A 15335-nucleotide genomic window follows, 5' to 3' on the forward strand; every position below is an offset into this window, starting at 1 on the left:
TCACATTGATCGAAAAATCAAGATGATATCAGAGCAGAATTGTATATTAAATAATATTTTAAATGTGATACAAATGATTTGGGTAGAGAGAGAGAGAGAGAGAGAGAGAGAGAGAGCAATAAACCTACTGCAGAAACATTCTGTATGACTCCAACAGATAAAAAATGCTCATTGTCACCATTACTGACAACGAGGAGCGCACGCGCAGTCTTCGTCTTCCTACTCACGTCAGCTGATACTTTACTTTCAGTAGAAAACAAGTGTCCTTTTTCGTTTCATGGACATCTGCACGAATCTTGATGCATTCCGTCGTGTTCATCTTCATATATATATATATATATATATATATATATATATATATATATATATATATATATATATATATATATATATATATTAGATTTCGTATGGTTTATAAATATTAGGGAAAATATTAAGAATTATTTACAGCAATTTTAACGTCACGATAGGTTTTGTTTTGGATACGAACAACCGGCACAGACGATTGCCAACGTCACAAAACTGACGAAGATCTCATCCGTCCAATTGCCTGACCAATGACGACATCGACGGCCCCTAAAGCTTATAATACAACTCCCCCTCGCCGTCGTCTTTGCACTGCAGGCGCGATAGTGGGGGTGATGCTTCGCTTATTTTAGTGGCGGTGATCCGATCCGTTCTCACCCCGATCGCCCAAATCCCCTCGAAGTTTCATCGTTTTGGCCTCCCTTTTCGTTCTCTTTTTCCTTGAATTCGCTTCGAGAGTTTGAGTTGGGATCGGAGATGTCGCTTCGTTCGGTTTGATCTCGATATCGAAGGAGAAACAGTTGCGGTGCGATGGATCGAGAGAGAGGGCCGACGTCCGACGACCAGCGGGTGGGCAGCCGAGGGGTCATGATTAGTTTTTGCTGTCCATTTTGATCTTTTACGCGATTGTTTCGATTTTGTTGCTTTTTAGTTCTTATTGTTTATGCTCATATGTCGCCTCTTCTTCTTCTTCTTCTTCTTCTTTCGATATTTGTTTGGGTGAGGGAATGGGATGTCGAGTTGTGGAATGAAGCTTATCTAATCGAGATGCAGTAGTTTTATTTGGATCAGCTGGCAAATAGTTAAGATCTGGTATTGTGAAGACCTAGAGGATTGATTGAGATATAGGTCGTATACTGTCAAGGACACTACTGTCCAGAATTTTAGTCACGATCTGTGATAAAGATGATGCTTTCTAAATTTTGTGCAATGGGAAACAGTTTGGATTGGGGGTTGGATTCAGGGTTACAGTTTCTGAAAAAGGGAGAGTTTTAGTACGCTTGTTTGTTGCTTAACAGTAAGAAATCTGTCAAATATAAACTCCTTGCAGATCATAAATTATAAGCTGGTCTCAATGTTCATGACATGTTATGTACTTGCATGTGCTTCTGACTTTGTACGATTATAGATGAGAAGGCATAGAAAATACTAGAAGACAGAGAAATAATTGGATAATAAATTCCAATTTGATTGTGACCTTAATTTGGTTTTTTTATTTTTATTTTTAAGAAAAAAAATATAGTAACTTCAACATTTGGTGAGCAGAAAACCCAGAAATCTTCAGGTGTTAGAGTGAAGTATTATATAAGCAAGCATCCAACCACAACTCGATGTACATATGGATATTTATTTCTGATTTTTTTCTGGCAGAAATAATGTTCTAGTTAAGAATATTTAGCTTTTTTCATATACCCACCACTGCAACAAGAGATTACTGGCTCTGCTCTTTTATCTGTTGCTTGTGAGACACATGCATTGAATAATTGTAAACTTCCCATTTAAGCTGTTGACTTAATGCTATTATTTAAGTTGGCAAGTATTTGGTCATTATGGGACTGATCAGCTCCCAAGTTTTTATTTGCATGTTCTTACTAGCTCTGGGTAGGTCAGATGTCTCATAGTCTGCGATTTATCTTCTTTCAAACCATTGCATTTTGTTCCTTGATCTTGCAGGTTCATTGGAAGAATTACTATAAGAACTTGTTACTTTTAGCATATCAAAGTTTTGGTGTAGTGTATGGTGACCTGAGTACATCTCCTCTTTATGTTTACAAAAGTTCATTTTCGGGGAAAATGTACAAATATCAAAATGAGCAGACGGTATTTGGTCTGTTTTCCTTGATATTCTGGACATTAACTCTGATCCCATTGCTGAAGTATGTTGTCATTGTCTTGAGCGCTGATGATAATGGTGAAGGTATGACTGGAATATTTCTATTCCCTTCTTTTTCTTTGGACCTGTATTGAAAAGTTTTGAAATTGTTTGCAGGTGGAACATTTGCTTTGTACTCCCTACTCTGCAGACATGCCAAATTGAGTTTGCTTCCTAATCAGCAAGCAGCTGATGAGGAGCTCTCCACTTATTACCGAAATGGCCCCCGAAGTGTGATTACTTCTCCACTGAAAAGATTTCTTGAGAGGCATAAAAAGCTGAGAACTTGTTTACTTCTTATAGTGCTGTTTGGTGCCTGCATGGTGATAGGTGATGGTGTCCTTACACCAGCAATTTCTGGTACATCGTTTATAATGTCTATTTTAATTGTTAGTACATGATGAATTTTATCTGTTACTTCTCTTTTGTATAAGCAATGACACTTTTCTTTTATTGATCACTTTGCAGTTTTATCATCTATTTCTGGGTTACAAGTTCGTGCCAAGGAACTACATGATGGTAGGCTTTGGTTGCTCACAGAATTTTTCATCATACCGTTGACAAAGTTTGCTGACTCTGCATTTACAATCTCTTTCCAGTAATGGTTTCTTTCCATTCTAGATTTGGGCATTTAATTTTCATCACATTCCAACACAAACCAGCGTAATTTATCATTGTATATAATCCAGAGTGCAACTTTTAGATCTAGCACACTGTTGGAGTTATAGGGGATGCTATTTTGAAGGAAGTGTCCTTATACCAGTTTGTTAAGTGATCCTCAGTAGCAAGTTGTAAGAAATTGTATTCTTAAGTGATGATCAGAAACAGCTTGTTGAACATAGTCTCAATCATCTCAGAAGATGTTTGTAGTAGACAACCCAGAATATCTGATAGTTGGATAATAAGGAGATTAACATGTGCATTGTGCATCAAGATGCTTCATTTTGTAGTGTTGTCTTAGAAAAAAATTATGGTTCAATATCTTTGGTGTTATATTCATCTAAAAAGTAAAATGGCATCGATAGATTAATGATAGTCGAACTTTGTGTAGTTTTCTGACTTAGGCCCATACATTATACGTGTTCACTCTTTTGGAGTAACCTTTCTAATTCAAGTTTTTGAAACAATTTGTATCTAGAATTATAGTTGATATTCAAAATCTGGTTTATGAGTTCAATAAATTCTTTTACTCATCTTTCTAAAGATGTTTTTGGCATGTGGTTTTCATGTCTTTGAGTGTTATCCTATGCTAACTTTATTACTTATATGCATTAGGTTTGATAACATTAAGCATCATGGATGGATTTATAGTTGCTTCCTAAAATAATTCTTTTTTTTTTTTTAACTGGGAGGTCAGAATGGTCACAAAATAATGGTACTTGATTGAGAACAAAATTCATTTCTGATACATACTGCTCAAGGGCTTTGCATGTTTTAGCATTATCCTGAGCAAGTCACAGTATTGATTGTCACAACAAGGACCCCATTGAAAGTACTTAGAAGATGCTCTTTAAAGGTGGGTAATGACTCGTATACCAATGAAGGCCATAGCCCACACAGTGTGGGTCTAATTGGTTCTCTGATAATCTGTCAAAAACCAAACCTCATGGGTCAAGCGTTCTAAAAACATTCAGGAGATGCTCTTTGGAGGTAAGTATAGTATCATATACCAGTCAAAGCCATGGCAGACACTCTATATTGAACTAATCAGGGTAGCAAGCTTTTCTTAAAGTTGCTTTTCCAAATGTCAATAAAGCTCCTTAGTTTGACCCCTAAGGATAATTATTTAATATTTTAATTACAATTTTTAGTCTTTTTTTAAATGTCTCATAATTATTAGCTTCTATACAGGTGAGGTGGTACTGGTTGCTTGCCTTGTGCTAGTTGGCCTTTTTTCCTTGCAGCATAGGGGTACTCAGAGGGTAGCGTTCATGTTTGCACCTATTGTTGTTATTTGGCTTTTGTGCATTGGTGTAATCGGGTTGTACAATACCATTCACTGGAACCCCAAGATATATCATGCTCTTTCTCCACTCTACATCATTAAGTTCTTCCAGCAAACAGGCAAGGATGGTTGGATTTCTCTGGGGGGTGTTCTCCTTTCTATCACAGGTAAATGAGAGTGTGTAACTTCAGCACTTAGATCATCAAAGCTTCTATTCTTTTGCCATAATAGCATCATAATTCATACACCTAGGTTTTCATGTTTGCAGGTACTGAAGCTATGTTTGCAGATCTTGGCCACTTCACTCAAGCATCTATAAGGGTATGATAAACATATATTCATTTTTCAGAGTCTTGATAGGTATTCAAAGATAATATTTATTCAAGTACAAGAGTTGCAGTTATAGATTAATTCCATCAATAATTTAGCAACTGAACTGACTGAATTTTGTCTCTTCTTATTTTTTAAATTGATTAAGTTTATTTGTGGCAATCTTACTTTGTAGATTAGTTGATGTAATTGGGTTTTTAGCTTGCACCTGGTGAATAGGAAGATTAATTTAAAGATATTAAAGAGTCATAATTACTTTAGATTTCAAGAAATGGGATACTATTGATTTGAATTAGTGAAGATGATAAAAGCAGGAAAATCTCTGAACTTATTTGGTTGGGAATTTCTTTGCATTGTCTGTCTGGTTAGTATAACCATTTAGAGGGCTGTTGCTATGTTCACTGACTAACTGTAAGATCATTTTTATTTTCCTCACCTGCGAACTTCTGATTTCATTTTGGCTTTTTTAGGTCTTCTTGAATTACATCACTTAAGCAACTGCACCTTCTTGGCTGTGCAGAAACAAACTTGGTAGATGCTCATGTTGCAAATTGTAGTCCTCACAAAAAAAGAACTTACAGAAACATTAAGCTTGCCACTCCACATTAAAGATTGACTGCACAAATTAACTCGAGAAATATCCAAAGATGATCATCTTGATTTTTAAGGTTTTAACAAATTATCTATTATTTCCATGTTATTTATCCCATACTTTGGCATGTGGAAAAGTTGGGAAATTCTGATCTTGATTATTTTGAGTGGCAAATTCTATATGTATAGATGGATATTTGGGCAGTTGCAATCTGGAAATTAACAGACTTGTGTGTGCATGTTTTATTACACAAATGTCCAGCAGAGTCTTGTGTTTTATGTGCTTGTAAAAATTGCAGCTAATCATTCATTTGTGGCTTTTAATTTAAATTGTAAACGGTGAACTCGTATCATGATATGATGAACCTTTGGCAAACTCTTCTATTGTTCAGGTGGCATTTGTCGGTGTTATATACCCTTGTCTAGTACTACAATATATGGGACAGGCAGCATTTCTTTCTAAGAACTTCAATAACATATCTACCAGCTTTTATGCATCTATACCACGTAAGTAAGTGTATAGCTCAAGAACATTGTCTCAATAGAATTCATGCTTGACCGGTCCTCCTCTCTTCTTTTTTTGTTCCTTTTTTGTTGCAGAACCTTTTTTTTGGCCAGTTTTTGTGGTGTCCACTCTTGCTGCTATAGTTGCTAGTCAAGCTGTTATCTCAGCGACATTCTCAATTGTCAAACAATGTCTTGCTTTGGGTTGCTTCCCACGTGTCAAGGTTGTCCATACATCAAGATGGATTTATGGCCGGATATACATACCTGAAATTAATTGGATCCTCATGGTACTTTGTCTTGCTGTGACAATTGGATTCCGTGACACAACCCTTATCGGAAATGCTTATGGTAAGCCAACTATTCCCATCGCCAAGCATTACAAAGTGTTAAAAACAGTTTTTTTTTTTCATATTATATCAAAATTTGTTTTCTGTTGAGACTTATGGTATTCATGCTTTTGCATCATCTCATGTTCATTTTTTTTACTTTTAACTTATTAACGGGGGTGAACCTTGCTCCAGCGCCCATGATTCAATTTTAAAAATCAACTTCTTTGCTTGTAAGGGCAAGGTGGTGTATACTCTCTATGGTTCCCCATATTGTCATTAGCAGTAATTGTTTATTCAGGGATTCTAAGATTTATCTGCCTTATATTCATGTGAAGTTTTGATTGGAGGTATGACTAAAGCTAATTAGGTCTACTGATTTTATGATTTCAGGTATAGCGTGCATGACTGTCATGTTTGTGACGACATGGTTAATAGCTCTTGTCATGGTACTTGTGTGGCAAAAGAACATCATCTTCTCACTGTTGCTTCTTTTGTTTTTTGGAAGTATTGAGGCAGTCTATCTCTCCTCTTCACTTATGAAAGTCCCCCAGGGAGGTTGGGCACCTTTGGTTCTCTCCTTTGTCTTCATGGTCGTCATGTATGTGTGGCACTATGGCACAAGAAGGAAATATCTCTTTGACTTGCAAAACAAGGTCTCAATGAAATGGATCCTTACACTTGGCCCCAGCCTCGGAATTGTTCGTGTCCCTGGAATTGGACTCATCTACACAGAATTGGTTACTGGAGTACCAGCTATCTTCTCCCATTTCATAACCAACCTCCCTGCTTTCCATCAAGTTCTCGTCTTTGTTTGCGTGAAGTCAGTTCCAGTCCCATTTGTTCCACCAGATGAACGATACCTTATTGGTCGGATTGGTCCCAGAGCCTATAGAATGTACAGATGCATTGTTAGATATGGCTACAAAGATGTACAAAAAGATGAAAATTTTGAGAACCTACTGGCATTGAGCATTGCCAAGTTCATTCAGATGGAAGCCGAGGAAGCATCCTCTGGGAGTTATGACACATCGCCGGAAGGAAGAATGGCTGTTATCCGAACTTCTGATACGACTGGCACAACATTGGTGATGAGGGATGCTGATCAGCTTGCAGGTGAGTCTACCATGATCAGGAGCAGCAAATCAGAAACACTACAAAGCTTGCAGTCACTATACGAACAAGAATCACCGAGTGTGAGCCGCCGGCGCCGTGTCCACTTCGAGCTGCCTGAAACAGAGTACATCGACCCTCAGGTGAAGGAGGAGCTACTGGCACTGGTGGAGGCTAAACAAGCAGGAGTTGCCTACATATTGGGACACTCTTATATAAAGGCAAGGAAGACTTCATCATTCATGAAGAAGTTTATCATCAATGTCGCCTACTCTTTCCTAAGAAAGAATTGCAGGGGCCCTGCAGTGGCTTTAAGCATACCTCACATCAGCCTCATCGAAGTTGGGATGATCTACTATGTGTAATCTGTTCTTATTGCCAAACGTTTTTTATGGCACCTGAGAGACATGGTAGGTATGTTTGCAGTGGTAGCAGATGCCAAGGTCAAATGGTCACTGCAATGTTAGAAGTATTAGATGTTTGATGGGTCCATAGCTCAACATTGCCTGTACATAAAGCTTTATATGACTCTGTTTGAACAGGTGATGGGAGTAGATAAGAGCACAATACATGTGGGTGTCTTTTGTAGTGGCATCACTAATCCTAGAAAGAGCTACCAGATTTGATAATTATTTGACTTCACTGAGATTATAAATCAGCTCAAATATTTGAGATTTTCTTAGGACTGATTGTGTCTTAAATTTCACATGGAGAAATCTCTATTTAGTTTGGTAGTCTTATATTTACAAATAGAAATTAGATTTTTAGGCTGTCTAAATTTTTTAACCTGTCATATCCAATCGTTAAAAAATCGATTTGACAATTTTCGATAAATTTTAAAATTATTTTATAAATATAATTGACATATATGGTGACGATCTTATGAGTAAAATAGGCTGAAATAACAATAATAATAATAATAATAATTTTAACTCCGGCCAATTTGAGCTCCAATTGAGTGGCCACCGGTTCGGATAAGGAGCAGATTGCAGTGCTCACCTCTTCCACCCGTAATGCCACCAATTTGATGGAGGGGAAGCAAACCCTAGCTGAAGTCAGCATCAGCATTTCTTCCACCATTACGATCGCTGCCAATGGCCACGACGATTGCTGCTGTAACGACTACGGCAACTAGGGGTGTCGTGCCGTTGCCATGCAAGAATGCGTCAACCGCGCCCGGTGCGGCTGTCACTCTAGGGAGGCGGGAAGGCCTCGCCGCCTGCTTCGCCGCCCTCACTCTCTCCCTCGCCAGGCCCGCCTCCGCCGCCATCTTGGAGGCGGACGACGACGAGGAGCTCCTGGAGAGGGTGAAGAAGGACCGGAAGAAGAGGCTCGAGAGACAGGGCGTCATCATCTCCTCCGACAAGGAAAAAGGTGAGCTTTCTTCTCCATGTCCAATTCAACCTCTTCGGAGGATCTAGCGACGTCTTAAATCGTATGTGGTATTTTTGTTGTGCTGGTTTGGATCCACTGTCGCTGATGAAATGGTTTGTGTGATGTATGTTAATTCTAGGTGGCTGTACGACCACATTCATGATTCTAGTTCAAAGATGCAACAATTTTGGAAATTGCATTGCAATCTTGAACGTCTGGTTTGTCGAATTTGGGTTTTTTTTTTGTTGTTGCAATGATCTACCATTATTTGAAATGTCATTACTGGTCAAGATATTGATTAACTTCTTTTTCAAAGGAAACAAAGATTGGTTAGTATCAAAAAGCGCAAAATGGTTAGTAATTTAGTTCAATGGGGGTCAAAAAGGCCATTGCGCTTCATATGCAGTTACAGCATGAAGCTTGTCTCATATACATATGAATCTTGTTTATGATGATTGATCCACAGAGGTGAGTTAATCTTTAAGTGGTAGGTCAAATTGATGTTCTCTATTATTCATTTCATACTTCTGTATTTGCCATTGTTTGGCAATGTAAGTTGTAATTACCTCCGCGGAAAGTCATTACCAGGGGGAGATGAATTTTCTCCACAGTTTGGATACAAATGCCCAGTTCAAGAATGGGCTTCTTAAGGATCTGCTGATCTAGTAAACTTCTGTATAAATTAGATCATCCTAAGTTCACTCGATTAGGTTCTATTTATTAGCGATTCATATTTTTTCTTTTTTTTATTGACCTGGTATATGTCTGTTTTCCACTCTATTAATCTCTTTGAAAAGCTTTATTTTGACATGGATACTTTCTGGGTATTGGTCAAATCTTCTGTTGGTTATATTGAATTAAATTGATATCAAGCACACAAAATAATATGAAAGAAAGATCCCAAAAATTATGGAAGAAAGATCTAGAATGGTCCGCTGTAATATTTTCTTTCTTGGTTAGCTCAAGAATTTCCTAAGATGCACATGATGCATAAAATATCCATAATCATCTACTTATTTTCTCTGCTTTCTTGATACCTGATTCGAGAGTTGTGCTTTGGAAAGTTTGCAATATATATTTTCCATTATAAAGTACTAGGAAAGAGTGAATGCTAATTCTTTTAGCTGACAAGTTCATTGCAATTTACAGGTTATCTGCAAGAACTAATCTACAAGTTGAGCAAAGTGGGCCAAGCTATCGAGAATAATGATCTTACTGCAGCAAGTTCTCTCCTGGGGCCAAGCACTAATGCTGACTGGGTGCAAAATGTAAATGCAGCTTTTGCTAAGGTTGTCACTTGAGATGCAATCAGTATTATGCATTCTGAGTCTTTATTTGAACATCCTGCTTGCTTTAATCTCACCATTCTATTGGTTTGGGCCGCTTGGCAGCTAAGCACCAGCCCTGAAGAGAAAATTGAGGTGGACAATTTCAATTCTTCCTTGGCATCTTTGTTTTCGTCGGGTCAGTTAATGCAGCCTTATACTAACTTCACCCTGTCCAAATATCTTTCTTCATCTGCTATTTGACCAAGCCTCTATGTACTCTCTTCTTGCAGTAGGTGATCAGGACGTCGAGTATTCCAAATTGGCCTTTGTATCATTGGCAAGCGCGTTGGAGAAATGGATTGGATTTTCTGGCTTAGTTGGTCAGTTGAAAGGTCTCTAATCGAACGAATTCACCATAAAATGCAAGAGATGCTTCATCCAACTTCCTCGAACTTGTGTTTGTCATGCTTCTGAAGACTTTGAGTTGCACTTCATCCTCTGAGTTCTCCACCTGACTATTATTCTATTTGACGTTATATTTAGCCATTGTTTGTTCTTTTGATAATGTCTAGTTATATATTTCTCCAATTCTGTTTATGTTGTTCATATTTAAGTGTGTCGAACATGCATTACAGTAATCATTTGATAAGTGAATTATTAGGCTTTCTTTCTTTTTTTCCTGTGTTTTTTCTGTTCTTTTTAGTATCTTGGTCTGAACAATCTTTCGACACCATCAATAAGCTATGTATGACAGCTTGACCAAAATATATGAATGAAAGTTTTTGAGTTCCAATCATGATATAATTTCTATATTAAGGGAATTATGAGAACATTTATATTGGAATTTTTGCCATGACCTAAAGAAGCAACTCTATGATCTGATTCCTACTACCCACTATAATATTTTTTTCACTAAAATAGAAATTTGCGCATGCAATTTCAGTATGGGAATACAATGTAGAATCAAAAAAGTAAACTGAGCTAAATGTTTACCCCAACAATTGTGAGACATCCAATACTTTTTTGCAAAATTTGTAAGTGACTGCATCTCTATTAGATGTCTGATGTTACGTTCACATTCCTAGGAACAACACTCGATCATGTCCCTTATCTCAGGTCTAATGTATGAATCCTTGTCATATCATTTCATGTGTTCATCAGAGAAATAATAGTGTTTCTTAAGATACATAGATTTTAAAGAACCATCACATTCTAATATGACACAGAAAACAACAAAATCTTGGAATGATAGGAAGTATGGTTTTCCCTCACACCACACGCAAACTGAAGTGTTTGTCGTTGATGATTCTGCATCAGATTGGACGACGAGGGTTTTGGCACCACTTGTTATGTGGATAACTTGTACGCCTGAACCAAATCACCAAACTCGATGATCAAAATGCCAACCATGAAGAGGGAAGCAACCCTAATACGGACGACCAAATTTGCTGTGCAAAATGCCGTGGATGCATCACGAACAGTTCCCTACCGAGTCCTACCTCGAATTGCGCGAGTGAGATGCCACCGACACGTCCACCTCCCCACATGGAGGAAGAGGAGAAGTCGCACTTGTCTTCCCCTCCTTCTCACCGGCCATTCACGTAATTTTTCGTCTCGGCAAGAACAGTAAGTTGTTCGATCTGGGAATCGATCTTTCCGTACACTTGGCTGGAATGGGACTCCTTGGTGGACCGAGTAAGGAGGAGAACGAATCGGTCAACCTGCGCCGCTTCCGTCGGAGCACCCGCGCGCCCCGCTCCGCGCCATCCTGCGGGTTCTCCCCACCGTCTGCCCTACCGGATCATACGAACCCGCGCGTCCGATTGGCATCGGTTGGATATCGCTGTACGGTGTTGAGAACCATCAGGCTTCCTGAAGCTCCCGCTTCCCCTATCCTCAGCGCTAATACCCATAAAGTTGAAGAGAATGACCAGAAAGCCCCGCCACTTTCCATAGAGAAGGGGACTTCGCGGTGGGGGCATATGCGACATTTGGCATAACGAAAACGGGATTTGTGGATGAGGAAGACGAACCCACAGAAATTTGGAACATTGAGCACCGAGGTTCCGTTTATTTTGCGGCTGTAGATGAGCGTGAAGACGTGGCACGACCTTTTCGGCCTGCATTCTAATCTTCGCCTCCCTCTCCCCTATATAAGTGCCTCCCTCCTCCCTTCTGAAATCAAACCATCCCCAAATCCCAGCAGAAGCAGCTCAATCGACCGACTCCTCCTCCTCCTCCTCCTCCTCCTCTTGTTCTTCTCATTCTAATATAATTATCGCTTTTGGTGTGTACATCTTCTATAATTTGAGAGGATGGAGGCAGGATTGATGGCGAAACAAGCAGCAGCGGTTGCGAAGCCGAACGCGTTCCCCGCCCGGAGCCTAGGGTTCGGGAGCTCGGTCAGGGGCGGATCCGGGACCAGCAGGATCGGGTTCGAGGCGCCCGCGAGCGTGGCATGGAGGAAGCGGTCGATTCAGGTGGCCCGCCAAGGAGCCATTCGGTCGGAGGTGGTCGTGGAAGAGAAAGCATCGCCGCCCAGAAAGGATAAGGTATATGCAGCTAAAATCCTTGTTTTGATCTTTCTGGCTGGCAATTGCGACTCTGTTTCTACACAACCCTAAGACTTCCTATTTATCGCTTGGTGTTTGAGGTAGATCTGTTTTTTTTTTTTTTTTTGGTTAATATTATATAATTTTTAAGAATTTAATTACATTTTTTTTTTCCTGTCCAATTTTTTGGTAAAAAATAATCATATTCTAATTATTTTGAGAGATAAATTATGCTATAAAATGAAAATTAATCAGGAAATTCTCAGAATTACATGTGCAGTTTCTGCTTTGTGATTTGATCAAGATCTGACCTTTTCTGAAGCTGGTTGTGGTTTCTTTTATGTATGATATTAATAATATTCAATTTTGTTTAATGTTTTTGTGTTTTTCTGCGAAAAATATCGTATTTGAAGTGTTTATGGGTTACGTGTGCAATTTCTATTTCTACGGTGATGAGTGTCCTTATCATGATAAATGAAGGAAACGAACGGTTCGGATTATTCTCATTGTTTTTAAATGTAATTAATGGTGTGGTTTAATTTTTGGTTCAGGCCGGTCCGGGTCGGCTCTACGTGGGTCTGCCCTTGGACGTGGTCTCCGACGGCAACGTCGTCAACCACGGCAAGGCCATCGCCGCCGGTCTCCGCGCCCTCGCCCTCCTCGGCGTTGATGGAGTCGAACTCCCCATCTCCTGGGGCGTGGCGATGGACTCCGGCGACTGGTCCTCCTACCTCGCCGTCGCCGCCATGGCGCGCGACGCCGGCCTTCGCCTCCGCGTCTCCCTCCACCTCCACTGCCACCGCCGCCCTCGCCTCCCCCTCCCCAAATCGGTCGACTCCGCCGCCGCTACAGACCCCGACATCCTATTCACTGACCGCGCCGGCCGCCGCCGTGCCGACTGCCTCTCCTTCGCTGTCGACGACCTCCCTGTCCTCGACGGCAGGACCCCGATGGAAGCCTACGAGGAGTTCTTCCGGAGCTTCCGCCTCGCCTTCGCTGACTTCTTTGGTTCCGTCATTACGGTGAGTCAAGCTGCCTCTTTTCTTCGTTTCCTTCCTTATCAGACGCTCAAATACCGATAAAAAAATGGAGTCTTTCTTCCTCAGGATATCACGATCGGTCTCGGGCCAAATGGCGAGCTCCGTTACCCTTCGTTTCCTCCCACTGGAAGCAATCGTTTCACCGGTGTAGGAGAATTCCAGTGTTATGACAAATACATGCTTGCCGATCTCAAACGACACGCGGAGGAAACCGGCAGCCCATTATGGGGCCTCTCTGGTCCTCACGATGCCCCTGGGTACAACCAGTCTCCGGACTTCGGCAACTTTTTCAAGGACCATGGCGGCTCCTGGGAGACACCCTACGGGCAATTCTTCCTCTCCTGGTACACCGGCAAGCTCCTGTCTCACGGTGACGGCCTGCTCTCGGTCGCGTCAGAAGTATTTGGTGATTTGCCTGTCGCGCTCTCGGCCAAGGTTCCACTTCTGCATTGTTGGCACGACACTCGGTCGCGCCCGTCTCAGCTGACGGCCGGGTTCTATAACACTGACGGCAGAGACGGGTACGAGGATGTGGCTAAAATCTTCGCGAAGCATTCCTGCACCATGATCATCCCGGGCATGGACCTCACGGACGGGGAGCAGCCTCAGGGTGTCCGGTCCTGCCCGCAGTCACTACTATCTCAGGTAATGGGGACGTGCAAGAGGCATGGGGTGAAGGTCGCCGGCGAGAACTCTTCCCTCGTCCGGGTCGGCACCGCTGGCTTTACTAAGATCAAGGAGAATGTTTTAGCTGAGAAATCGACGTTGGATTCGTTCACTTATCATAGGATGGGTGCTGAGTTCTTCTCTCCGGATCACTGGCCGCTGTTTACCGAGTTCATCAGGAGCATGGCGCAGCCGGAGATGGAGAAAGATGATATCCCCAGCAACTTGGAAAGGTTGTCACTCTCTATCAATTCAGTTCCTGGGAATGACCGAGAGCTGCAGTCAGCATAAGAATCCCACCTTATGGAAGCGAGCAGTGCAAGAATCCTATCGTATTAATGTGTCTATTGGCTGTCAAAAGTGACTAATGGCAGCAGAAGAGATATCCAGGTCTTTTGAGCTGTAGAATGAATCTTCTCTTCTGTTAGAGGGAAGAAGCATTCCTCATAAGGATTTGCCGAACGTATGAATTAAAATATTCTTGAATTAAATTCATATTAATATTCTCGTTCATCTCTGTCTTTACCTCTATGTTTGATTCCTACTGCACGCCTGACACTTCATCTTCGATATTAGTCTTATTGATTCATGCGTTCCAGCCATGGTTGCTGTCGTGATACAGGCATTCAAAACATGGCATTTCTTTTCTCTCTAGTTTTTGGCTAAGGGGTCTCTCAAGTATCGTCTTTTAGACACCAAATCCACATGATCATTCTCACATCACAGGCAAAGAACATCAAGTTTAACAATGTTTCTCACTGAACACGCACAAATACACGATGTATTTTTAAGATTTTGAAGATTCTTTATCTTTCCATATCTGAGTTCCTCATTCTCTCAAGGTTGCCAAATTTAGGAATTCAAAAATATCTGTCAACCCTAATAATAAGTAGAATATTTTGAGTGCTCTTAACATTTTTTCCTTTAAATAGAAATATTTTATATACTTAAATTCGTTTTTCTCCAAAAATATCAATTATGGAAACCCAGAAATAATAACCGAGTCCAACAATACATTATTCTATACCATTTTCATTTGACTATACTTTTTATGAATTGAGGTATATAATTTTCCTATCAAAGCCGACACATGAGATCTAAAAACACGATCTTATTTGGAGGTATCTTCGAATACTTTTCATTTGACTACTTTTTATGAATTGAGGTATCTTCGATCGTCTTCTTTAACTCGATTAAGGGATAAAACACAAGGTAGCTAATCATTTTTGCTTACCTCTTATTTGGAGATATGATCTAAAAACCAAAGAAATTTTTCTAAGTTAGTGATATATATATATATATATATATATATATATATATATATATATATATATATATATAATTTTCCTATCAAAGCCGACACATAAGATTTTAATCAAGTTTGATCATTAATTTAATTTAACAAAATTGATCCAATATTTATAAAACTATCATGTTTGAAAGA

At 40.1% G+C, this 15335-nt stretch overlaps 3 protein-coding genes across 4 annotated transcripts; all 3 read left to right on the plus strand.

Moving 5' to 3' along the window:
* Positions 1 to 617: 617 nt before the first annotated feature.
* LOC135673325 (potassium transporter 7-like) lies at positions 618 to 7673 on the plus strand. 2 transcript variants are annotated; one of them, XM_065182195.1, is made up of 9 exons: positions 618 to 876; positions 1981 to 2224; positions 2297 to 2539; positions 2648 to 2698; positions 4031 to 4291; positions 4393 to 4445; positions 5438 to 5552; positions 5646 to 5900; positions 6272 to 7673. In XM_065182195.1, the coding sequence occupies exons 1-9, from the start codon at positions 838 to 840 to the stop codon at positions 7354 to 7356; spliced, it is 2346 nt and encodes a 781-aa protein (XP_065038267.1). In that variant the 5' UTR covers positions 618 to 837; the 3' UTR covers positions 7357 to 7673. The 2 variants fall into 2 exon arrangements, with proteins under 2 accessions (XP_065038267.1, XP_065038266.1); XM_065182194.1 differs by having other exon boundaries at positions 632 to 891.
* Positions 7674 to 7959: 286 nt separating this feature from the next.
* On the plus strand, positions 7960 to 10304 carry LOC135673328 (thylakoid lumenal 16.5 kDa protein, chloroplastic-like). Its single transcript, XM_065182201.1, has 4 exons — positions 7960 to 8365; positions 9515 to 9654; positions 9757 to 9829; positions 9924 to 10304. Exons 1-4 carry the CDS (start codon positions 8086 to 8088, stop codon positions 10031 to 10033), a joined length of 603 nt encoding a protein of 200 aa, XP_065038273.1. The 5' UTR covers positions 7960 to 8085; the 3' UTR covers positions 10034 to 10304.
* A 1390-nt stretch (positions 10305 to 11694) lies between these two features.
* LOC135673327 (inactive beta-amylase 9-like) lies at positions 11695 to 14404 on the plus strand. The gene is made up of 3 exons (XM_065182200.1): positions 11695 to 12185; positions 12737 to 13207; positions 13292 to 14404. Exons 1-3 carry the CDS (start codon positions 11949 to 11951, stop codon positions 14180 to 14182), a joined length of 1599 nt encoding a protein of 532 aa, XP_065038272.1. The 5' UTR covers positions 11695 to 11948; the 3' UTR covers positions 14183 to 14404.
* Positions 14405 to 15335: the final 931 nt, after the last annotated feature.

The sequence above is a fragment of the Musa acuminata genome, chromosome BXJ1-5 (genome assembly GCF_036884655.1).
Source record: "Musa acuminata AAA Group cultivar baxijiao chromosome BXJ1-5, Cavendish_Baxijiao_AAA, whole genome shotgun sequence".
Taxonomy (NCBI): Eukaryota; Viridiplantae; Streptophyta; class Magnoliopsida; order Zingiberales; family Musaceae; genus Musa; species Musa acuminata.